Source organism: Hyaena hyaena, unplaced genomic scaffold (genome assembly GCF_003009895.1).
Source record: "Hyaena hyaena isolate Hyena2069 unplaced genomic scaffold, ASM300989v1 scaffold_378, whole genome shotgun sequence".
In the NCBI taxonomy this organism is placed as follows: domain Eukaryota; kingdom Metazoa; phylum Chordata; class Mammalia; order Carnivora; family Hyaenidae; genus Hyaena; species Hyaena hyaena.
In genome coordinates, this window is record NW_024081009.1 from 221407 (window position 1) to 245896 (window position 24490).

The 24490-nt window shown below is 41.0% G+C and overlaps 1 protein-coding gene and 1 non-coding gene across 5 annotated transcripts in view; both read right to left on the reverse strand.

The window, feature by feature from the left end:
* Nucleotides 1–1864: 1864 nt before the first annotated feature.
* The window catches only part of EFCAB3 (EF-hand calcium binding domain 3), a 122509-nt gene continuing 99883 nt past the window's right edge, over nt 1865–24490 (reverse strand). For all 4 annotated transcript variants that reach the window (XM_039250638.1, XM_039250639.1, XM_039250640.1 and 1 more), the window contains 7 exons: nt 22234–22377; nt 20450–20521; nt 18817–18937; nt 14068–14261; nt 13533–13717; nt 5167–5289; nt 1865–2339 (listed from right to left, as the gene is read on the reverse strand). In XM_039250638.1, the coding sequence (XP_039106569.1) occupies nt 2013–2339; nt 5167–5289; nt 13533–13717; nt 14068–14261; nt 18817–18937; nt 20450–20521; nt 22234–22377 (1166 nt within the window). In that variant the 3' untranslated portion in view covers nt 1865–2012. The remainder of the gene's footprint in view (nt 2340–5166; nt 5290–13532; nt 13718–14067; nt 14262–18816; nt 18938–20449; nt 20522–22233; nt 22378–24490) is intronic.
* LOC120244276 lies at nt 10180–10281 on the reverse strand. The gene has a single exon (XR_005531520.1). It is a non-coding gene; the product is annotated as a U6 spliceosomal RNA (small nuclear RNA).

The following is a 24490-nucleotide window of genomic DNA, read 5'->3' on the forward strand; positions in this document are numbered from 1 at the left end:
TTTTATATTATAAGCCACTGTCCCCATCAATATGAAACATATTTTTTCCTTTTTCTAAGAGGAAAAAATAATGTAATGGATGATATACACCTAAATATGATTAAAATAAATTTTATGTATAGTTTTCCACAATAAAAATTATAGCTACCGAACTTGTAATATGGTTATACATGTGCTTCTTTTTTTTTTTTTTTACAAATAGTTTATTGTCAAATTAGTTTCCACATAACACTCAGTGCTCATCCCCACAAGTGTCCTCCTCCATGCCCATCCCCCCTCCCCCCCACATCCATCAGTCCTCAGTTTTTGTCAGCATTCAAGAGTCTCTCATGGTTTGCCTCTCTCCTTTTCCCCCACCATTTCCGCCCTTCTTCTCCCCCTTGTTCCTCCATCAAGTTCCTCCTAATCCTCCAGTATGTGCAAACATATGATATTTGTCCTTCTCTGCCTGACTTATTTCGCTCAGCATAACACCCTCAAGGTCCATCCATGTTGCTACACATGGCCAGATTTCATTGTTTCTCATTGCCATGTAGTATTCCATGGTATAGATAAACCACATCTTCTTGATCCATTCGTCTGTTGATGGACACTTAGGCTCTTTCCATGTTTTAGCTATTGTGGAGAGTGCTGCTATGAACATTGGGGTACATGTGCTCCTATGCCTCAGCATTTCTGTATCCCTTGGGTAAATTCCTAGCAGTGCTATTGCTGGGTCATAAGGGAGTTCTATTGTTAGTTTCCTGAGGAACCTCCACACTGTTTTCCAGAGGGGCTGTACCAGTTTACATTCCCACCAACAGTGCAGGAGGGTGCCCGTTTCTCCACATCCTCGCCAGCATCTAGAGTTCTCTGATTTGCTCATTTTAGCCACTCTGACTGGCGTGAGGTGGTATCTCAGTGTGGTTTTGATTTGTATTTCCCTGATGAGGAGGGATGCTGAGCATCGTTTCATGTGTCTGTTGGCCATCTGGATGTCCTCTTTGGAGAAGTGTCTGTTCATGTCTTCTGCCCATTTCTTCACTGGGTTGTTTGTTTTTCGGGCGTGTAGTTTGGTGAGTTCCTTATAGATTCTGGATATTAACCCTTTATCTGATATGTCATTTGCAACTATCTTTTCCCATTCCATTGGTTGCCTATTAATTTTCTGGGTTGTTTCCTTGGCTGTGCAGAAGCTCATGTGCTTCTTTATTAAATGCATTAAAGAACAAGTGTAATGGATGAGATAAGCTATTTAAAAAAATTTTTTTTTGTTTATTTATTTTTGAGAGAGAGAGACAAGAGTGTGAGCAGGGGAGGGGCAGAGAGAGAGAGACAGAGTGTGAGCAGGGGAGGGGCAGAGAGAGAGACACACACACACATAGAATCTGAAGCAGGCTCCAGAATCTGAGCTGTCAGCACAGAGCCCAACATGGGGCTCAAACTCTTAAACTGAGAAATCATGACCTGAGCCCAAGTTGGGTGCTTAACTGACTGAGCTACCCAGGCGCCCCGAGATCAACTATTTTTAAGAGGGATCCAAGAGATCAGCCTGAAGATGTGCAGCTAAGGAGCCTTAGGAACACCCAAATGTAATCAAGATTCCCTGGGAGATGGTGATATTATTCCCTGGAACTGAAGGATCATTGTCATCTGCTGCCTCTGGCCTCTTTCACAAATAATAAAAAACCTAATGCCACTTATGGTCACATAAACTCAGATGCATTTTACTGGGAGAGCCCCTTGAGGTAAGTGCCCATCTCAGGTTTGCTCCGTGTGCCCAGGCAGTTTAGAGCCAGGTGGGGGCAGCAGATTGCAGTTGTTTGCTGGGGAAAAACCGCATGACCTCTATTTATTAGATAAGAATTAGGAAAGGGAAACCACGTTATGACTTAAACTTTTTTACTGGTCAGAATTCAAAAGATGTCAACCTTTTCAGCTGCTAAGGATGTACTAGACAAAAGCAAGAAACCATAATTTTGATATCTATGAAAAAGTAGTTTGCAATGAGCTGTTTAGAAATTGTAGAAATCTCATGGTCGAAACCCTTTGAAACCTTTCCGTTTTCTTTTTCTTCCTGTGTCCGTGTCACATTCACTGATATCCGAGGAAGAAGAGAATACAGAGTTGTGGAAGTTATTCCTATTCATGTAGGCATCATGTAGTCTTAAGTCCTTTGGTGAAAGTAATTCTTGGGAAACATTCCAGGACCATGTATAAGTAGAAAAGGTGTCGTAAAAGGACTCATTTTTAGAGTCTATTCCAATCAAATCCCCTCGGATCTTCCGCCAGAGATTTAGCATATCTTTCCGGTGCTCAAGGGCAATTCCTAAGTTATAGGTATCGATAGCTTTCTTCACCTGCAGTGAGAGAGCAGAAGTTCAAAGGAGTTACCTTAACGTATCTTTGATTTATGGACCACAATCCTAGATATCCCAAGAGTTACGTTCCCAGGCTAGCTGAACATCACTGGGTTTATACATTGGTAGTACCTCTTGAGGACATGCGAGTTAGGAGTTGATGGACAATCGAAATGTATGATTTGGGAATAATGAGATAAGAAATATTATGAGAATATTAAAAACACAATAGACTGAAACAAGGAGGAAATGGGAGATGGAGATGGGCTCTGGATATAATAGAAGTGCCAAGGAGGGTGCTCAATCCAGCTTAGGGCAGGGAGGGAGAAGATGCTGAATAGTTCCTCAAGGATTTGGCCGGATTGAGGGAGTCACTCGTCATGGGAAGGTGTTCCAGGGACAGGAGCTAGCGGAAACAAAGGATCAAAGGTAATAAGCCTCTGGAGTTGGAGGAGGTACAAGCACATTGGTGTTGCTACAGTGTCAAGTTTTGAAAGAGGGAGGGAAGGAGTAATGGAGGTAAGCCAGGCAAATCGTTTTCTGCTGTAATGGCCCTTAGACTTGATTTAAGGGAGGTTGGGAGAGCCCTTTCCTCAGTGAAAATTATGCTGCAGTGAGCCACTGTTTCCTTCTTTCTTTTCTTTCTTAATTTCATTTTTTTAAAAAATTTTTTTTAATGGTTTTATTTATTTCTAGGAGAGAGAGAGAGACAGCGTGAGCAGGGGAGGGTCAGAGAGAGAGGGAGTCACAGACTGAAACAGGCTCCAGGCTCCAAGCTGGCAGTCAGCACAGAGCCCGACGCGGGGCTCGAACCCACAAACCGCGAGATCATGACCTAAGTGAAAGTCGGACGCTTAACCGACCAAGCCACCCAGGCGCCCCTCTTAATTTCATTTTTAAGTAATTTCTTCACCTAATGTGGGGCTCAAACTCACAACCCTGAGATCAAGAGTGGCATGTTTCACTGACCGAGCCAGCCAGGCACCCCAATGACCAATTGTTTCTGACAGAAGTGAGAGAAGTCCCTCGGAGTGTGGAGCAGAAAGGAGAGCTGAAAAATCCTGCTGTTGTTGAGAGGGAAGCAGCATTCATTTTTAAGCAGGACAGGGACATGGCATCTTCATGTTAGATCAGCAGCAGCTGTGTGGAACATGGGTGGAGGGGAGCAGCTGTGAGGTAGGGATAGGAGGTTGGGTGGTTCAGGTAAGACCTAACGAGGGCCTCAGCGAAAGCAGTAGGCAGAAGGATGGAATGAAGGGGACAGACTGGAAAAATTTTCAGGAGAACAAGAGTAGCCAGATTGGGTTGTAGGTGCATGTGGGGAGTGAGGACAATCTAAAGTTAAGGATGACTCGGGCTTTCTAGTTTCATTGACTGGTAGAGGGTGGTATCAACAACTGAGATACAGAATCCCCAAGGAAGAGCCAGTTTGATGCAGATGATGAGTTTGGTTTGGACAGGTAGAGTTTGATAGGCTGAGACAGTGAGGTAAAAATGTTCATCAGGCAGTCAATGAGCTAAGTTGAAAGTTTTGGAAAGAAGTCTAGGCTAGAGACAGATTTAAGAGTTATCTGTATAGAGGTGGCAGCTGAAACAAGAAGGGTAGATTGAGATAGTGCTTTTCTCAAGCTCCTTAGCCCTTGGGGCATCTGGTACTCTGGGCTGGAGGCCTCTGGCTATAAGGAGCCTCCATTTACTCCAGCATGATTATGTGCTATGATGAGACAGAGGTCAGGAGGCCCCTCCTTTCATTCTTGTGGCAACCAGTACTGACTACCCGTCGTTTCACTTATCCCCATGTATTACTACTGTGTATTTCCTTCTCACCTTCACTCCAAGCTCATGGAGGGCACGAACTCTGTTTCCCCCACTGTGGTATCCCGTAAACCTAGAACTTTGTTAATAATGTATAAATATTTACTGAACAAATGACTGGATCAGTGTATATAATGGGAAGAGCAGTAGGAAAATGAAGAAATATCAAGACTGAAAGGATGAACATTCAGGAAGGAAAAGCGAGAGGAAGGGACACAGAGCTGCAAGACGCAGTACTGTAAAGGCCAAGAAAGTGGAAAGCATCTAGCAGAGCTTGATCATTAGTGTCAAATGCAGAAGAAAGGCAGCACGAAATACATACACCCCAGTCTGTCTCTGTGGGGTACAAAAGTTGCTAAGACGTCAGGGCACAAAAGTAGTCCAGAAGCATGGAGTTGTGGTTAAAAGAGTGGATTCCAGAGCCATGCTGCTAGTGTTTATAATTCTCTCTCTATTACTTTCTCTATTCCTTCTATCATTAGACAAGCCAACCTCTCTGTGCTTATCTATAAAATGACAAAGAACCCTAACAGCACCTGTTGGAAGCATTGTTGTGATAAGTAAAAGAATTGGTATCCGCAGAGTACCTGTGGAGTACTTATAGAGCACTGTGCTTGGCACCTAGGAAGTGCACTTGAACGATTCTTCTCTTAGCTGCTATAATAAAGATGGCTCTCACTCATCATGACTTCCTCAGCACACCCACTCACTGTGACTGCTGGCTGCCTTACTTAGGCGCTATTTCCAGCACGAAACAAATGAATGTCCCAGAAACAATGCCGGGTATGTTTCCATAGGCGACTAGCAGGATGAATTGTAACAGTTAACGTTTGAATCCATTTGATTATAGAGCAAGAGGCGTTACTGCCACATGTAAAAATGAGACCTGAGCTTGTCTTGTTTTAAAGGCATAGAACAGAAAAAATAACTTTGGGGTTTATGGTTGTAGGATTGAAATGGAAAATGTTCTTGCCAATGCTTTCTGAGAAGGCATGCGACAGTGAATACTCACGGGCTGTTTAACAGCTGCTGCATCAGTCACTGTCCAATTCTGCTTCTTTTTGAGTAGTTGGTCAATGGCCAGGATGTCAGTAGGACAGCCCGAGACGGGGTCAATAGGCTTTATATTTGCTGCCTTCATACACATTTAGAAAAGAAGGTTAGTGATATATTTTCGGTGGAATTATATGACATAGACATAATAAGCAGAAAAACATTGCATTATGAAGGGGTTTGTGTACAATATATAAGGTTATTGCTAAGCCACGCATCAGTTATTTTGGGGCACTTGGTATAGCGCCATGTGTAAGTGAGCATTTAGCAAATTCTCTTGCATAATGATAAAGCCTCGCCAGAAGTATAGACCATAAGATGGGGCACCGGAGTGGCTCAGTTGGTTAAGCATCCAACTCTTGATTTCGGCTCAGGTCATGATCTCATAGTTAGTGAGTTCAAACCCCACATGGGGCTCTGTGCTGACAGCGCAGAGCCTGCTTGGGATTATCTGTATCCCTCTCTCTCTTTGCCCCTCTCACGCACGCTCTCTCTCTCTCTCAAAAATAAATAAGTAAACATTAAAACAATAAAAGAAGATGGTTTATGTGTGGAATGGATATGGAGGGTAGAGAGGCGCCAACTCTACCTTCACCAAATTTCCCAAGCCATCACCAAGCACTGAAAATGAAGATGGCGCCCTCCACACAGGACAACCTATATAGTACTTCCAAACTTCCCACGGGAGCCAGCTGTCTGTTTTCCCTGTTCCTGGCCTGCTGAACAATGCTGGCGGCAATCATGTAAATATGCTGATTGACTTTTTGAAAACGTGTATTACCCAGTCTCATGCAGGCTCTTAAAAAATTTTTTTAAAAATATTTTTATTTCTGAGAGAGACAGAGACACAGTGTGAGCAGGGGAGGGCCAGAGAGAGAGGGAGATACAGAATCTGAAGCAGGCTCCAGGCTCTGAGCTGTCAGCACAGAGCCCGATGCAGGGCTTGAACCCATGAAGCGTGAGACCATAACCTAAGCCAAAGTCAGACACTTAACTGACTGAGCCACCCAAGCACTCCTCATGCAGGCCCTTTTTACTGCATACCATTACTTTTCTTCATTTGCCGTTAACTCTCTTACAGCCCTCAGGGCAGTCTTCTTAGTAGCTGCTGGAAAACCATGTCTGCACACTCCCTCGCCTACTGATCTTGTCTCTCCAGAGCTATGGAGTATAAATTCTTTTCACTCTTCTTCCCACCCTAGGATTTCTCCATCTTGTAGCCTGCCTTTTCCTCTTTGCTTCTTCTGTGTGAGAGTTTTTCCTGATTTTCAAGGCCAAAGTCTCCCTGCTGAATATTTATTTGCCCCATGGACCATTTCCCTTCAATTTCCCTTGGTCCAGGGTTGGCTTCAGGTGTGTGTGATCTGTACAATCACACAGAGCCACTTACTTAGAAGGACCCTGAGTTTGGTTTATTGTTCTGCTGTTGTTGTCTTTAAATTCTTAGTAATTTTTGGACAAGGGGCCCTACATTTCCGTTTTGCACTGGGCTCCACCAATGACTTGCCCCTCTCCTACAACTTCAGTGTCTCTGACTTGGGCAGTGGTTGTCAGCTTTGGCTGCATGTTGGAACTTAAAAAAAAAAAAATGCCGAAGCTTAAGCCCCATCCCAAGATCTGCTTTAATTTGATAGGGTTGTGGCCTGGGCACAGGGCTGTTAAAAGCTCTCCTTGGTAATCCTGTTGTGCAGCCAGGATTGAGAGCCATTGCTTTAAGGGCCCTTCCTCCTGGCTACTAATGTGCTCAAGTTCCCCATGTCTGGAATCAACATTTTCTAGAGTCTGATTCTATATAAGCTTTAGTTCCATGTGTCTCTTCCTTAACAGGTAGAGTTTTCTGTGAGATGAGTTGATTTCTTCTTCTATTCTTCTTCTTTTTCTTCTTCTCTTTCTCCTTCTTCCTTTCTCTTTTTCTTTTTCTTCATCTTTCTTTCTTTTCTTTTCCTTTTTTTTTTGTCTGCTTTATCAGTTTCTGGAGATGCATGATAAATATCTCCTACTGTGATTATGGGTTTGCCTATTCACTTTTTTGGCATGCATAATGCCTTTAAAAAGTCTAAAGTTAATCCTTACGATTCTGTTGTCACCTTATCTGTCAGTTTGCTAGGTGCATACAGGTTCAGGATAGTTATATCTTCTTGAAGATTTTTAAAAGCAATTAAATAGCATCTTTATCTTTTAGTTATGTTTTCCTTAAATTTTACTTTCCCGGTGCTAATATATTGATACCAGCTCTCCTTGATTTGTATTTGCCTGATTTGTCTTTTTCTGTCTTTTTCCTTTCAAACTTTCTGGTATATTTTAGGTGTGTCTCTTTTAAAGAACATATATCTGAAAATTATTAAAAATCAGTCTCAGTATCCTTTATAAAAGTTTTCTTAATATTTTATTTTATATTTTAGAGAGAGAGAGAGAGAGAGAGAGAGAGTGAGTGCAAGCAGGGGAGGGAAAGAGAGACAGAGACAGAATCTGAAGCAGGCTCTAGGCTCTGAGCTGTCAGAGCAGAGCCCAATGTGGGGCTCAAATTCATGAGCAGGGAGATCATGACCTGAGTTGAAGTCGGACGCTTAACTGCCTGAGCCACCCAGGTGCCCTTCAGTATCGTTTTTTATTTTAAACTTGAAAGATAACCCATTGTCTATATATTTTTTCTTTTTAATCATTGATTTTTATTTTTATTTTTTTATTTTATTTTTTTTCAATATTTTTATTTTTATTTCTAGGAGAGAGAGAGACAGCATGAGCAGGGGAGGGTCAAAGAGAGAGGGAGATACAGACTCTGAAATAGGCTCCAGGCTCTGAGCTGGCCGTCAGCACAGAGCCCGACGCGGGGCTCGAACCCACGAACTGCAAGATCATGACCTAAGTGAAAGTCAGACGCTTAACCGACTAAGCCACCCAGGCACCCCTAATCATTGATTTTTAAAAATAGTATTATAAATATATACTTAATTATGTAATTATTATAATTATAATTTTATAGGTATATAAGTATTTGGGATACATCATTGAACAATCCAGAACACCTGCCTTCATGGTGCTTATATTCCTGTGGGGAGACAGACACTAAGCAAATAGAAATGTAATGTTACGTTGAATAGTGATACATGCTGTGCAAAAAATGAACCAGGGTAAAAATACAGGCACAGGGGATGATGGGAGATGCTATTTTAGATAAGGTAGTAAGAAGAAGGCCTCTGTGAGGAGGTATCGTTTGAGTAGAGGCCCGAAGTGAGGGAGTAATTAATGCAAATATCTGGGGAAAGAACATTTTTAAGTAGAGGGAACAGCAAATGCAAAGGCACTGAGATGAGAAGTAAACTTTGTCTATTCAAGGGACAGCAAAGCCAGTGAGTGTACCTAACTTCCTTGCATCTCACTTTTTCCTTTTGGGTTTAGTTTTCTCCTTACTAAAGTATATCCTTTAATATTTATCTTAACAATGGTCTGAGAGGTAAACTGTTTCAATTTTCTTTGTTTGAAAGTATCTTTAGGGGTGTCTGGCTGGCTCAGTCAGTAGCACATGTGACTCTTGATCTCAGGGTTGTGAGTCCCACATTGGGTGTAGAGATTACTTAAAAATAAAATCTTAAAAAAAAAAGTATCTTTATTTGCCCTCACTCTTGAATGATAGTTTAGCTGGGAATTATATTCTAAGTTGGGAATTACTTTCTGTATACAATTTGGGGATATTATTTCATTATTATGGCTTGGTATTTTTGTGAGCATGAAGTCTATTTTTAGTTCCTTTATAAGTAATCTCTTTTTTTCACTCCAGGTGCTTTTAAGGTATTTTGTTCTTTAGTTTCCCTGCAATGTTTCAAGTTGTATGTATTTATGTATATATTTTTAAAGTTTAGTTTGTTTTAATAATCTCTATACTCAATGCGGAGTTTGAACTCACAACCCCAAGATCAAGAGTCACATGCTTCTCTGACTAAGCCAGCCAGGTGACGTCAAGTTGTATTTTTTTAAAAAATATCTTTCTCCAGAGTGTTTTCTTCAACCTAAGAATTCATGTCTTTCATCAATTTAGGAAATTCTCAGCCATTATCTGTTTGAACATTGCTGTTCTTCCACTTTCTCTATTCTTCTCTTCTGGAACCTTTTTTTTGTGTGTGTGTGTGTATTTATGCTAGAACCGTTGATCCTACTAGCACATGTGTTAGTTTTTCCTTTAGATTTTCTAAGTGTTGCATTCCAGGTAAGTTCCTCGGCTGTCTTCCAGTTCACTCTCTTCCTGGGTGTGTACAATTAAAAACTATTCAATACTGTATTTTCAATCTCTAGAAATTTCCTTTATTCTTTTCAAATCAGCCTTTCTTTTTTATTTATTTGCATGCTTTATTTCCATTATGGTTTCTATTCTGATATTTATTTTTTTATTTTTGTAATCCCTCACCTGGACTCACTAGAACTGCTTGTTTCTCTTCCTTTAAAAACAGTTTATAGATTTAAACTTTTTAAAAATGTTTATATTTGTGTGAGAAAGAGCGAGAGAGAGAGAGAGAGGCAGAAAGAGAGGGAGACACAGAACTTGAAGCAGGCTCCAGGCTCTGAGCCCTCAGCACAGAGCAGGACATGGGGCTCGAATCCACAAACTGTGTGATTATGACCTGAGCCAAAGTCAGATGCTTAACCAACTGAGCCACTCAGGTTTACATTGTGTGGGATCTTGTAAGTTATAGTGAAGATTTTGGCTTTTTCTCTGAGTGATATGAGAAGCCATTGGAAAGTTGTGAGCTGATTTTAGCAGAGCCACTTTGTTGCTGTGTGAGAGAGAGAGAACAAAGAAGGGGACCACTGAGGTAGCCAATGACACTATCTCTTCTGATATGATTAGAGACAGTCTTGCTCTTTTTTTTTTAGATAAACTTTCATTTTATTTTATATTTTTATTTTATTTATTATTATTTTCATAGTTTATTGTCAAATTGGTTTCCACATAACACCCAGTGCTCATCCCAACAAAAAAAATATGGAACACTTCATGAATTTGCATGTCACCCTTGCACAGGGCCATGCTAATCTTCTCTGTATCATTCTAATTTTAGTACATGTGCTGCTGAAGCAAGAATGAGACAGTCTTGCTCTTAATAAATAAAGACTTTGTATTATAATTTCCTTTTATCCAAAAGATATTGAGTCTCCTATGGGCCAGGTTCTGTTCTAGGTGATAGGGATCCCTCAGTGAAAGAAATAAAGTCTTTGCCTACATGAACCTTATATTCTGTTTGGAGAGATTGACAGTGAACAGATAAGGATCACAGGTGGAGGACTCAATGTTGGGAAATAAATTTAAAGGGAAAATATCCATCTTTTTGATGATATTTGCTTGTGGGTGACTTCATCTGCAGAGATAACAACAAAGTCTGAACTTGAGGTCATTTGTGACTGTGATACTCCTCTAGAATCTTTATTTTTACTTTTTTAGATTTTTAATTAAAAAAATGTTAATTACAAATTTTTAATGTTTACTTATATTTGAGAGAGAGACAGAGCCTGAGCAAGGGATGGGAAGAGAGACACAGAGACATGGAATCTGAAGTAGGCTCCAGGCTTTGAGCTGTCGGCACAAGCTCCTGATGTGGGGCTTGAACTCATGGACTAATCAGATCATGACCTGAGCTGAAGTCAGACGCTTAACCAACTAAGCCACCCAGCCCCCTTTTTTAAGGTTTTTATTAAAATTTTGGTTAGGTAGCATACAGTGTAATATTAGCTTCAGGTGTTCAATATAGTGATTCATCACTTGCATACAACACCTGGTGCTCATCACAACAAGTGTTCTCCTTAATCCACATCACCTATTTAACTCATTCCCCTTACCCACCTCTCTTCTGGTTATCATCTGTGTGTTCTTCATAGTTAAGAGTCCGTTGGGGTGCTTGGGTGGCTTAGTCGGTTAAGCGTCCGACTTTCACTTAGGTCATGATCTCGTGGTTCGTGGGTTCGAGCCCTGCGTCGGGCTCTGTGCTGACTGCTGGCTCGGAGCCTGGAGCCTGTTTCAGTCTGTGACTCCCTCTCTCTCTGACCCTCCCCTGTTCATGCTGTCTCTCTCTCTCTCTCAGAAATAAATAAAACATTAAAAAAAAAAGAGTCTGTTTCTTGCCTCTCTCTCTTTTTAAAAAATTTTATAAATGTTTATTTATTTATTTTGGGAGAGAGAGACAGAGAGACATCAGCATAGAGCCAGATATGGGGCTCCATCTCACAACCATGAGATCATGACCTGAGCTGAAATCAAGAGTTGGACACTTAACTGACTGAACCACTCAGGTGCCCTGCCTCTCTGTCTGCTTCTCATTTCCCACCCCTTTGCTTGTTTGTTTTGTTTCTTAAATTCCACGTATAAGTGAAATCATATGGTATTTGTCTTTCTCTAGCTTATTTCCTTTAGCATAATACTCTCTAGTTCCATCAGTGTCATTGCAAATGGCAAGATTTCATTCTTTTTTATGACTGAGTATACCACCTCTTCTTCATCCATTCATGTATCGACGGACACTTGGGCTGTTTTCATAATTTGGCTATTGTAAATAACACTGTCATAAACATCAAAGTGCATATATTCCTTTGAATTAATATTTTTGTATTCTTGGGATAAATTTCTGGTTGTACAATTGCTGGACTGTAGGGTAGTTTTATTTTTAATGTTTTGAGGAAACTCCATCCTGTTTTCCAGAGTTGCTGCACCAGGCTGCATTCCCATCAACAGTGCAAAAGGGTTCCCCTTTCTTCACATCCTTGGCAGCATCTGTTGTTTTCCTCTAGAATCTTTTTTTTTTTTTAATCTTATTGTGGTAAGAACACTTACCATGAGATTTATGCTTTTAACAATTTTTTGGTATACGGTACCATACAGTATGGTTAACTATAGGTGCAGTCTTGTATAGCCTATCTTTAGGACTTACTCATTTTGCATAATTGAGACTGTATGCCGATTGATTAGCAACTTCCCATCTCCCCTTGCCCCCAGCTTCTGGGACTCAAACCCTATGCCTAGAAGGCCTCCTAGAAGTTTCATAGTGATGTGAACACCATGTGGACTTCCAGAACCCAGAGATGCCTTATAGCGTGGACTTGTCTCCAGTCAAATCTTCATGTTGTTTTGCAGGCTGGGAGGCCTGTCATAAACCAGGAGTAAGGTCAGAGCTTCCTGAGAAAATACCCAGAAACCAAGGCATGGCTGCCTAAGACCTTAAAGCTCAGAGATTGAAGTAGGCCAGAAGGTGTATCCAGGACTATAAATAGAGTTCTAGTCCAAGGGCAGGATGGCCTCCATCACAGCACTGCTTCGGTGAGTTGTGGACCTGATCCTCTTATCCCATGGCATCTGGCCCAAACATGATCTAGAGCCAGTTGATGCACTCTGGCTGCTAGGTTGATGAGAGAGCAGTTGTATGTAGGATCTGAGGACCTTTTTATTATTATTATTATTATTATTATTTCTTTTTTTTTAAATCTTTGTTTATTCTTGAAAAAGAGACAGAAGCAGGATTCAGGCTCTGAGATGTCGGCATAGAGCCTGACGCAGGGCTCAAACCCACAAACTGTGAGATCATGACCTTAGCTGAAGTTAGATGCTTAACTGACTGAGCCACCCAGGTGCCCTGGACCCTTTTGTTATTATTCTTAAAATTTTTTTTTTAATGTTTTATTTATTTCTAGGAGAGAGAGAGTGACAGTGTGAGCAGGGGAGGGTCAGAGAGAGAGGGAGTCACAGACTGAAACAGGCTCCAGGCTCCGAGCTGGAAGTCAGCACAGAGCCCGACGCGGGGCTCGAACCCGCGAACCGCGAGATCATGACCTAAGCGAAAGTCGGACGCTTAACCGACTAAGCCACCCAGGTGCCCCCTCTTTTGTTATTATTCTTATATTTTTCACCTCTGACCCCAAGCCTACGGTTGTATTTTTCAATAAGGTTAACTATTTGTTGAAATTAAATGAAATATTTATACCTGGGCTTCAATTTAGGAATAAAGCCTGTGGAATCTGGTTTGAAATACAATGAATGAGGGGCACCTGGGTGGCTCAGTTGTTTGGGTGCCCGACTTCAGTTCAAGGCGTGATCTCATGGTTCGTGAGTTCAAGATCCATACTGGGCTCTCTGCTGTCAGCACAGGGCCTGCTTCAGATCCTCTGCCCCCCCCCCCCCCCCCCCCCCCCCCCCGCCCTCGCCACCCAAAATGAATAAACATCAAAAATAAAAAATACAATGACTGAAAACATTTGTCATTAAAAACCATGTTATTAGTTCCATTTAGTTAGAACTTCAAAACTTAAGTATTTGAATTAACTAATGTGACATAAATGAAATCTTACCTGTGCTTTCCAGTCTCTTTTATGGAAAAAATAGTTCTCAAAGAAGTTCAGAGGCTCCCTTCTCCTTAGTATTTCTAATTTATGTATGTCTTTGGATGGCTTTCCCATCACCACGCCATCCACATTAGGAAACAATGGAAAGATGGGTATTTTTGAATATGGGCTATCTGAAGGAGGATTGTACCCTAAAAAGATAAAAATAAAAATGATATTATGAACAGTGTAAGAAGAAATTCACATACAAGTAAATTCACATGCAGTGCCTATTTTGCTCTTTGTCTAGTCTTCTCAGTGGCCATGACCCCCCCCCCCCACCCCTTCACTCTCCTGCCCACTTCCCTGCTCCCAAACTCTAAGCTTCACCTAAATCATGATTCAGGTTAAGATGTGGATTTGCTTTCAAATGATACCTGTAACCTAGACCAGACAGAATAGACTGTGGTCCTGTATAGCACTTGGCCTCTAGTATTTATTTCTGACCAGTAATCTATAAATAAATCCTTTACAACAGTGGGGGAGGACAAATGGCTCTTACTTTTGAACTCTTCAAGAAATTTAAATAAATCCTTTTCTTTCATTAATGCAATCCGGGCAGCATTAGCAAAGGCGGCTGTGCTTGAGCTGGGAGGTGTGCATATGTCTTGCTTAAATCTCCTTTTTCTGTAACCCATAGTGTAGGGATTCCATACCATTCCTGATGTGGTTTCCTGGAATTTTCTTCGGAAATAGCTAAATTAAAAAAAGAATAAAAAGTGCTATACAGTCCTAGTGAAAAAGTGCCTAAGTGTTGGGCAAAAAGAAAAACAAGTCCAGTTGCAAGTTATAGGCTGAATCCATTTATTTTAAACTTAATTTGTATATTCATTCAGTATTATTTATTGAGTGCTTATTTTTGTGACATTCGTAGAATATCTATGAATATCTTTCCACAGGCCGCTTGGCTAGTTTATATTTCTAGTTCTGGGGCTTTGGCTTCCTTCTTCTTCCCTAAAACCTCAAGTCTTGTCTAGAAACATACCTATTGATGGTGATATCCTTGACAAAGCCGTGAGTGGTACCAGCTGGAATACAAACATTAATCATGCCTACTGTTATATTACTTTGGGTTTTAAAATGAAACTTTCTTTTAATTAAAAGAAATCCTTATTGTGGAGAATTTGGAAAATACAGAAAAGTATAAAAAGGAAGTATTATCAATAATCTTACTGTTCAGTAAATCACAACTGTATTTCTTGGAGCGTGTGTGTGTGTGTATGTGTATGTGTGTGTGTGTGTGTATGCATGCACATGTGTATGAACAGATTTAGGAGACGTTAGTGTGCATTTTAGTTTATAAATACCTTAAGAATACAGCAGGCTGTATGTGCTAAGGGACTTTCATTCACAGCACAAACATCCCCAAAGGCATAGACATCTGATTTACAAACATGCATGCCTTAAATACTCATGGTGGATCAGATTTCTTCTTGCAGCTCGAATGGTGGATGTTTCTTTGCAAGTGGGCGTGGGGGGAGGACTTGTTTATGGCAGCCTTGGTATAGTGGGGCTCCAGCACCAACATGGGAGACCTCGATTTTCAGTGTGCCGAGCAGAGGAGTGGCAGTTCTTACTGTGCCAGAGGAAGCTCTGTGCAGAGGAAGAGCTGTGCAAGCTCTTGCTTCTCATCATTCATTACACAGGCAGGTTTTTCTGTTACAGCAATGGGAAGCTTCACTGCTCTCTGGGATGATGACAGGCAACCTTTTTTATTCTTCTCAGAAAGAGGGAAAGAAATTCTAAATGTTGCAGCTGCAGCAGTGGTGGGTAGATATGCTGATAGCATTCTGATTAGAGTCTGGTTTATAAATTTTATTTTTTTAGAAAGAGAGAGTGCATGAGCAGGGGAGAGGGGAGAGGGAGGGGGCAAGAGACAGAGAGAGAGAGAGAGAGAGAGAAAGTTAGAAAGTGAATCTTAAGTAGGCTCCACACTCAGTGTGGAGCCTGACTTGGGGCTCCATCCCACGACCCTGGGATCACAACCTGAGCCAAAATCAAGAGTCAGATGCTCAACCAACTGAGCCACCCAGTTGCCCCAGCAGTCTGGTTTATAATCAGATAATTCCTTCCCTATCCTTGAAACCAACTATCCACAATGTTCTTATGCTCCTCTGAAAATATATAATGCTCATTTCTCTTAGTGTGATTTAATTCCTACCAGATCCTTCAAGGTTCATCTTTCCTTTCCCTCAAAGTGTTCTCTGAATACTCCATGGCTCTGAGTGTGGTTCTCAGGCCAGCAGCATCAGCAGCACTGGGGACTTGTTAGAAATACAAATACTTGGTCCTCACACAAACCTACTGAATCAGAAACCCTGGGGCCCAGCGGTGTGTTTGAATAGTTGCATGTGTGCTCAAGTTTGAGAACACTGCTGTCATCTGTAAGTCTCCCCTTCCCTGACACACTAATCTTTGCTCAATGGTTATATACCATGTTATTTTTATAATTAGTTTCTTCCTCCCCTCCCTCTTCCTTCCCTCCCTTCTTTCCTGTTGTAGCACAGGTTTCCCTGAAATCTCTTTTAGTCCTTGGATGCCTATTCATATTTAAGAGTGAGAGTAAGCACTCTTTAAGGCCAGTTGGAGGTTTTTTGGTATGATGGGTCTTATTGAGTGGGTACTTACTATCAAGTAATTGGTTGGAGCCTTGTTTCATCATTGGACTTTTTTTTTTTTTTAAGGAGTGTTTTAATTGTATCTGTGTTTTTTTTTTTTTTTTTCTCTTGAGCTAGTCAATTTCCCTGGAGAGGGATCCTTGATATTTTAACTGAGTGGTATACATCTGGCTTTAGTACACTGGGACCTAGGGAAGGAGAAGGTGGTTGGTTGCGGGGAGGGGCTGGATCTCACCATTCAGTAAGTGAATTTTCATGTAATTCTCTGTTTCCACTCTGATACCCTCATCCTCAAGGGAATCAGATGTTTGATATCCTTGATGCAAACCTTCTGGTCCAGCCCTTCAGAGAAGTAACTGTCAAGGCAGTCATTTGGTTGTTTGGGGTTAGGGAGAAGAATCTAAGGGTCAATCTGCTTCTCATTCTACTTTTATTTAATTTTTTAAAATGTTTTTTAAAAAAAAATTATTTCTGAGAGAGAGAGAGAGAGACAGCATGAACAGGGGAGGGTCAGAGAGTGAGGGAGATACAGAATCTGAAACAGGCTCCAGGCTCTGACCTAGCTGTCAGCACAGAGCCCATTGCAGGGTTCAAACCCATGAACCGTGAGATCATGACCTGAGCCGAAGTCGGACTCTTAACTGACTGAGCCATCCAGGCGCCCCAATCTGACAACATTTTAAAAGGATCATTTGGTGCTGTAGTCATTAAGACATCAGTTAGATAGAGGGAGTGTTGAGAATAGACGGGAGTGGGCAAGGCTCAGGTGGGGAGTAAAAAGGTACAAGCAGGGAGACCAGTTGGGAGACAGTAATCAGGGCGAAAGCTAATGCGTGTCAAGTGCACACTCAGAAATTACACATAAAGCTCAGTAAATGCTGTACTCAACTACAGGAACACCTGTCAAATCCTACCATCACCCAGCTCGAGACCGGCTTGCTCAGGAAACTACATGAATGATCTTTGCCACTCATTTGGCATATTTAGTTGTCTACATACTTAGGGCTTTTCTCTCAATTTATATTTTAGGTTCCTCAAATGCAAATTCTATGTATTAAACTCGCAATCTCCTTAGAAACCAGGAATATGATAAGTAACAACCATCATCATCATAGTCATCATCAAAACACAAATACCAGCTAACATTCCCTGAGCACTTCCTGGGTGCGAGTGGCCATAGAGAGGGGTGGGTAAGAGCATGGGTTCTGGAATCAGACTGTGCTAAAATCGACGCATCATTGCTCCTTGGGGCAAAGAACAACTACCTGTACCTCAGGTCTTTCATCTGTAAAATAAGTATGATAGTACCCATTTAGGAGGTAAGGATTCAAACACAATATATATATTGTATGATTATTCTAGTTAATTCCACATAATAATAGTTAATGTTTATGGAGCTCTAGGGATATTTATTGAACCACTTCACCTGCATTACCACATATCGTTCCCACAAATGCCCTATAAGGTAGGTATTATTATTATTGTTCCCATTTTATAGGTGAGAAAACCAAGGCTGAAAGGTTAAGCAATGTGTCAAATTTGTGTACCAATAGCAGGCATTTAATAAATGCCTTTGAACTGGAATGAAGAGTAGAATTTTGCGTTCCACACCTGACAGATATAGGACAGCACAGAGTTACATGCAGAGGATTCTGAAAACATTCTGTATTTTTAAGCTTAAGAGGGAAGGCACAAGTTTGAGAGTATGAATTATAAAGATTGATAATAGCAACATTCAATATCTATAATATAATGATAAAAATAGATTGGAGAAATTTATCTTTAGTGGTATTTGCAGGAATAAAACACATTTGGGTGTGAGAGTATTTCCTCAACCTCTATTCTCAGGTCTAATTCTGGCTCCTCTCCAGTCCAAAAGGCTACTTTGGGACGTATGAGATTGCTATTCACTGTCCCAGAGTCAAAGGACCTCTTGGGAGCCTCTGGTAGTTCTAACATGAATGAGAGTGTCTTCCAAATTAGATTTCCACGCCTAGCGCAAAATCATCCTTGGAAAAATCTGAATTCTTTTTTTTTTTTTTTAATTTTTTAAAAAATAGTTTATTGTCAAGTTGGTTTCCATATAACACCCAGGGCTCATCCCCACAAGTGCCCTCCTCCATGCCCATCATCCCCCTTTCCTTACCCCCCACCCCCATCAGCCCTCAGTTTGTTCTCAGCATTCAAGAGTCTCTCATGGTTTCCCTCTCTCCCTTTCCCCCACCATTTCCTCCCTTCTTCTCCCCCACGGTCCTCCATTAACTTCCTCCTAATCCTCCTATATGTGCAAACATATGGTATCTGTCCTTCTCTGCCTGACCTAGTAAAGTCTGAATTCTTATGGGATTCTCTAGCCTCGGGTAGGAGAGTCTGAACTTTCTTGGCTGTCTTAGGCCCTCAGTGGGCCCCGAGATGGTCTGAGGTCAGTCTTGCAATTTCAGAGCGAGGTAGCACAGCTGGGATGAAGGGGTTAGGTCTCATGTTGTGGCACGTGAGGATTGCCACAGACCCCATCTCTTTTGTTTGGGAGCAGACCCTGTGGAGTAGGATGTTTCATCAGAGGTGACTGCCTTGTAAATATCCTCATAAATGCTTCCAAGAAGGCTGATTTTACCCCTTTCTTTGCCACTTACCTTACTATTTCCATTATAGCCTTTCTGGGTAAGGCTGAAGTCTCTACAAGCTTTGATAGGATTTCAAACAACAGGATCCCTGGGTTGCCAGCTAAATCTAAACATTTCTCCTTTTCTGGAGCTATGGAGGGGAAAAAAAATTCAAAATGCCTTCTTAAAAAACCATCTGTCAAAGAAAGTAATAAGCTGACAAGACTTTTTATAATAGTAATACCAAGTTAGGTACTACAAAATTATAGAAAAACATTAAAAAATCTGTTCTATTTGGTAAAAAGGTCATTTTAATTACTGAACGATAAAATATTTTTTGTTCCGGGCACCTGGGTGGCTCAGTTGGTTACTGACCGACTCTTGGTTTTGGCTTGGGTCATGATCTCATGGTTCGTGAGTTTGAACCCCATATCGAGCCCCATTTTGTGTTCCGCGCTGCCAGTGTGGAGCCTGCTTGGGAGTTTCTTTCCCTCCCTCTCTCTCTGTGCCCTTCCCCTGCTCGCACGGGCTCATGCACTCTCTTTCTCAAAATAAATAAAGACTTTTAGTTCAATGACTTCTAAGTAAATATTGACTTGTAAGTAAATATGATTTGTAAGTAAATCCATTTAACATAAACATGACTCATTTATTAAGGACTACCGTCTTGTTCTTCTAGGTTAAGGAATTGTTGATAAACATATCTCAGGTTTGCAGGCAAACCCTCGTTACTATAGTAGTACTTGAAGCAGTAACCTCTGTTTATTCTAAGGATAGTTCACAGCCTATGCAGGAGTGCATTAAATTTTTTTTTTAATTTTAGAGAAAAAGAGTGAGCAAGGGAGACGGGCAGAAACAGAGAGAGAGAGAGAAACTTAAGCAGGCTCCACAGTCAGCGCAGGCCTGACGCTGGGCTCAATCCCATGACCCTGGGATCATGACATGAGCTGAAACCAAGAGTCAGATGCTTAACTGACTGAGCGACCCAGGCGTCCCTGAATGAATGTGTTTTCAAAACAGTACACAGTATTTAGAACTTGGAATGTATTTATCCTAGAAAACATAACCTGAATTGTGGTTAGTTTTTCCAAGGCAGACTGTTAAACTTATAAACAAACCATCAGAGAACCAATAACAGTATGTCAAGTACACTTCCCCATCATTTATGACCTTGTGTGAGAACATGCTCTTTAACCTCCAGCCAGCTCTCCAGTACTTGCACTGAGGGCAGACTTCATCAGGGTGAGGAAGATATTTTTTAGGGATGGTAAATTATATTTACCCCAAATTTGCATGAGAGAGAGCATTTTTCTTTTTCTAAACAAATTTTTCATTTGTAAAGAGAGTTCCTCTCGAAGTGGCACAGGCACTTGGTAAAGAATATAAAAGGTGACCGAATTTTTCTACACTACTCCAAGTGTTCACATGGAGACAAAAAAGCAGTGTCTCCTGCGGAAGGACTTGATGCATTTAAGTTAAAATTCTAAAACTGTATAAATTTGCTTAGCAAATATTGTTTTGGAGAAGCAGTATGATAGTAAATCTCACCCCAGAGGACACCTTCCTCACATGTCTCCTGATCAGAGACCTAAATGAATAAGAGTTACTGTGCAGTGACTCACAGCTACCCAGCCGTCACCTGTTCAGTAGTAGCTCTACTCACCCACGGCTTTAAGGAAGAGGTTCTTATCTGTCAGCACCTTCATAAAGTCTGAGAAATTCACCTTCCCATCCTCTGAAATAGATATTTAAAGGCTCAGAACAAGGGTATAAGATGCATTTTAGTAATTAGATTATGTGTTAAATGTAACATGAAAACACCTTGGACTATTCAATACCTAAAATCAGACAGCATATTAAGGCTGGAGATGTGCTCAGGTGAGCACTAGTTTTTTTGAAGTGGTTTTAGCACCATTACACGGCCCACCCACAGCCGCAGAAGCCATGGTGGGGCATAAACTTCAACCAGGGGCTCCCAGCCTCCGCAGTCTTATCCTCCCACTCCCTTCCTACAGACTTGTCATTGTGCATGGACTCCACCCCTGGATACCCACTCCATACCCACCTCTGCTACTTTAATTCTTAAAACATCCCCAAATTGTACCCAGTGTCCTCTAATGTTAAAGAATAGTGCTGTTAGAGGTGTGTGTGTGTTGCTGAAAGAATAGACAAACTGGGGAGACTTAGTGGAAATAAGTAATGCATTAATTGGCCAGTGACAGTGATTCCCATGTGGGCCTTATGCTAATTGAATGGGGCGCTGGCAGTTGGGTGGGGAGAGGTGAGAAGAGATGGGGTGCTGAGTTTATCCTCTAGACAACATGTCAGCTTGGGCTATAATCACTAGGTCAGTGTATTCAAAGGAAATGTTACCTGACAGTTTTAAAAATATCAACAAAAATGCTGTGGCATTTAAAATTCAATATAGGTTGGCTCAGTGGGTGATGGGCATTAAAGAGGGCACTTGTTGGGTTGAGCACTGGGTATTATATTTAAGTGATGAATCACTGGGTTCTACTCCTGAAACCAATACTATATTGTATGTTAACTAACTTGAAATTTAAATAAATTAAAAAAATATAGGTGGGCTCTAATGATGGAAGGAAGATTTGTACTAATATGATTCAAATGGAAACAAACGGCTTGGATTTTCTTGGTAGCATGTCATTTTTGAAATTGTCAATGACTTTGTTATTTTAAGACACCCTCCAAAATGTATGTCATGGCAGATAATCTGAATATGATGTTGAAATGTGACCATCACTTTTAGTTTCCACACAGAATTTTTCAAAGAATCGTCCATTTTGTACACTTTGATTTTGTAACTTGTACACAGACTTTACCGATATTCTTAAAGAGAAACACGTAGGGGCACCTGGGTGGCTCAGTCGGTTAAGTGTCCCACTTCGACTCAGGTCATGATCTCACGGTTTGTGGGTTCAAGCCCCACGTCGGGCTCTGTGCTAACAACTAGCTCAGAGCCTGGAAGCCTGTTTCAGATTCTGTGTCTCCCTCTCTCTCTGACCCTCCCCTTCTCACGCTGTCTCTCTCTCTCAGAAATAAATAAAACATTAAAAAAAATTTAAAGAGAAACACATATAGGGGTGCCTGGGTGGCTCAGTCGGTTGAGCATCTGACTTTGGCTCAGGTCATGATCTCATGGTTTATGGGTTCGAGCCCCATGTTGGGCTCTGTGCTAACAGCTAGCTCAGAGCCTGGAGCCTGTTTCAGATTTTGTGTCTCCCTCTCTGACTCTCCCCTGCTCATGCTGTCTCTCTCTCTCAGAAATAAATAAAAAACATTAAAACATTAAAAAAACAGAAACACATATATGTACTTTTGACAATAAATGAATTTAATTTCTCATGTTTATATAATCACTAAAAGAAAAAAATATATTTATAAGAACCTTTTATGAGAAAATTAATTACAAGTCAAAGTACTCACGATCAACATCAGCACATCTTAATTCATTATAGACATCATGCTTGGTTAGAGTCATTCCCAACTTGGCTATAGTGCACATCATTCCATGTAAATCAATAGAGCCAGTTTTATCCTTGTTAAAGAAGTTGTATGCATCTTGGAAGGCTGAGGAAATGCAATTAAGTTAGTCAGGCAGTTAGTTATTCAAGAATGAGTACAGGGATGCCTGGGTGGCTCAGTCAGTTGAGCATCCGACTTCGACTCTGGTCATGATCTCATGGTTCACGAGTTCAATCCCTGTGTCAGGTTCTGAACCATCAGCACAGCCTGCTTCAGATTCTATCTCCCTCTCTCTCTGCCCCTAGCCCACTCATGCTCTGTCTCAAAAATAAGCATTAGACATGGCTGGCAAGATGGTGGAAAGAGGGAGTTCTGTACTTCTGCCTGCATCTCTCAAACAAAGAAGGGCTGAAGCCAAAGGACTCTGAACCACAAGAGTCTGGGAGGAAAAGAGTTGGAGTCCACTAAGAAGACAGCCTCATAGGGCTACCTCAAGAAACAAACCAAAGTACACATGGTGGAGAGTCCCAAATATCACTATGAGTAGGGAAATAAAATAGCCACAGTCACAAGAGAGACCAAGGGCCACCATTAAAAGAACACTTCTAGAACGGACAGGCCCTGGTCAGTCTATGAGCCTCCTTTAATACAGCAGTACTTGCAGGTGCAGAGCATATAAAAAGCTTTTAAAACTGACAAGAGACAGAAAGCTAGCCAAAATAATAAAACGGAAGAACTCTCCTCTAAAGAGATTCCAGGAAGAGGTGACAGCTAAAGAATTGGTCAAAACAGATATAAGCAACATAAGTGACCAGGATTTAGAACAATAGTCATAAAATTAATCACTGGGATTGAAAAAGGCATAGAAGACAGCAGAGATGCTATTGCTACAAAGATTATGGATCTTAAAAATATTTATGATGAATTAAAAAATGCTATAAATGAGGTGCATAACAAAATGGAGGTGGCCAGTACATGGGTTGAAGAGAAAGAGAGGAGAATAGGTGAATTAGAAGATACAATTATAGAAAAAGAGGAAGCCGAGAAAAAGAAAGATAAATTGATCCAGGAGCACCAAAGGAGAATTCAAGAACTGAGTGGTGCAATCAAATGAAACAATATCCGTATCATAGGAATTCAGAGAAGAAGAGGAAAGAGAAAGGGGCTGAAGGGGTACTTGAACGTACTGGAACAAATTATAGCAGAGAACTTCCCCAATCTGGGGAAGGAAGCAGACATTGAAATCCAAGAGGCACAGAGAACTTCCTCAGACATAACTTGAATTGATCTTCGGCACGACATATCATAGTGAAACTGGCAAAATATAAGGATAAATAGAGAATTATGAAAGCAGCTAGGGATAAAAGGGCCCTAACATACAAAGGGAGACAGATCAGGGTAGTAACAGACCTATCTACTGAAACTTCACAGGCCGGAAAGGAATGACAGCACATCTTGGATGTGATGAGCAGGAAAAATATGCAGCCAAGAATCTTCTATCCAGCAAGCCTGTCATTCAGAATAGAAGGAGAGATAAAAGTCTTCCCAAATAAACAAAAATTGAAAGAATTCATCACCACTAAACCAGCCCTACAAGAAGTCCTAAGGGGGACTCTGAGGGAAATGTTGCAAGGAACACAAGGTACCAGAGACAGCACTACAAGCATGAATCCTACAAAGAACACAATGACTCTAAACCCATATTTTCCAGTTATAACACTGAATGTAAATGGACCAAATGCTCCAGTCGAAAGACATAGGGTATCCGAATGGATGAAAAACAAGATCCATCTATTTGCTGTCTACAAGAGACTCATTTGAGACCTGAGGACACCTTCAGATTGAAAGTGATGGGATGGAGAAATATCTATCGTGCTACTGGAAGTCAAAAAAAAGCTGGAGTAGCCATACTTATATCAGACAAACTGGACTTTAAAGTTAAGGCAGTAACAAGAGATGAAGAAGGGCATTATATAATACTTACTGGATCTATCCATCAGGAGGCGTTAACAATTATAAGTGCACCAAATTCAGGAGCACCCAAATACATAAAACAATTAATCAAAAACATAAGCAATCTTATTGATAAGAATGTGCTAATTGCAGGGGACTTTAATACTCCACTTACAGCAAGGGATAGATTAACTAGACAGAAAATCACTAAAGAAACAAAGCACCTGAACAACACATTGGACCAGATGAACTTGACAGATATGTT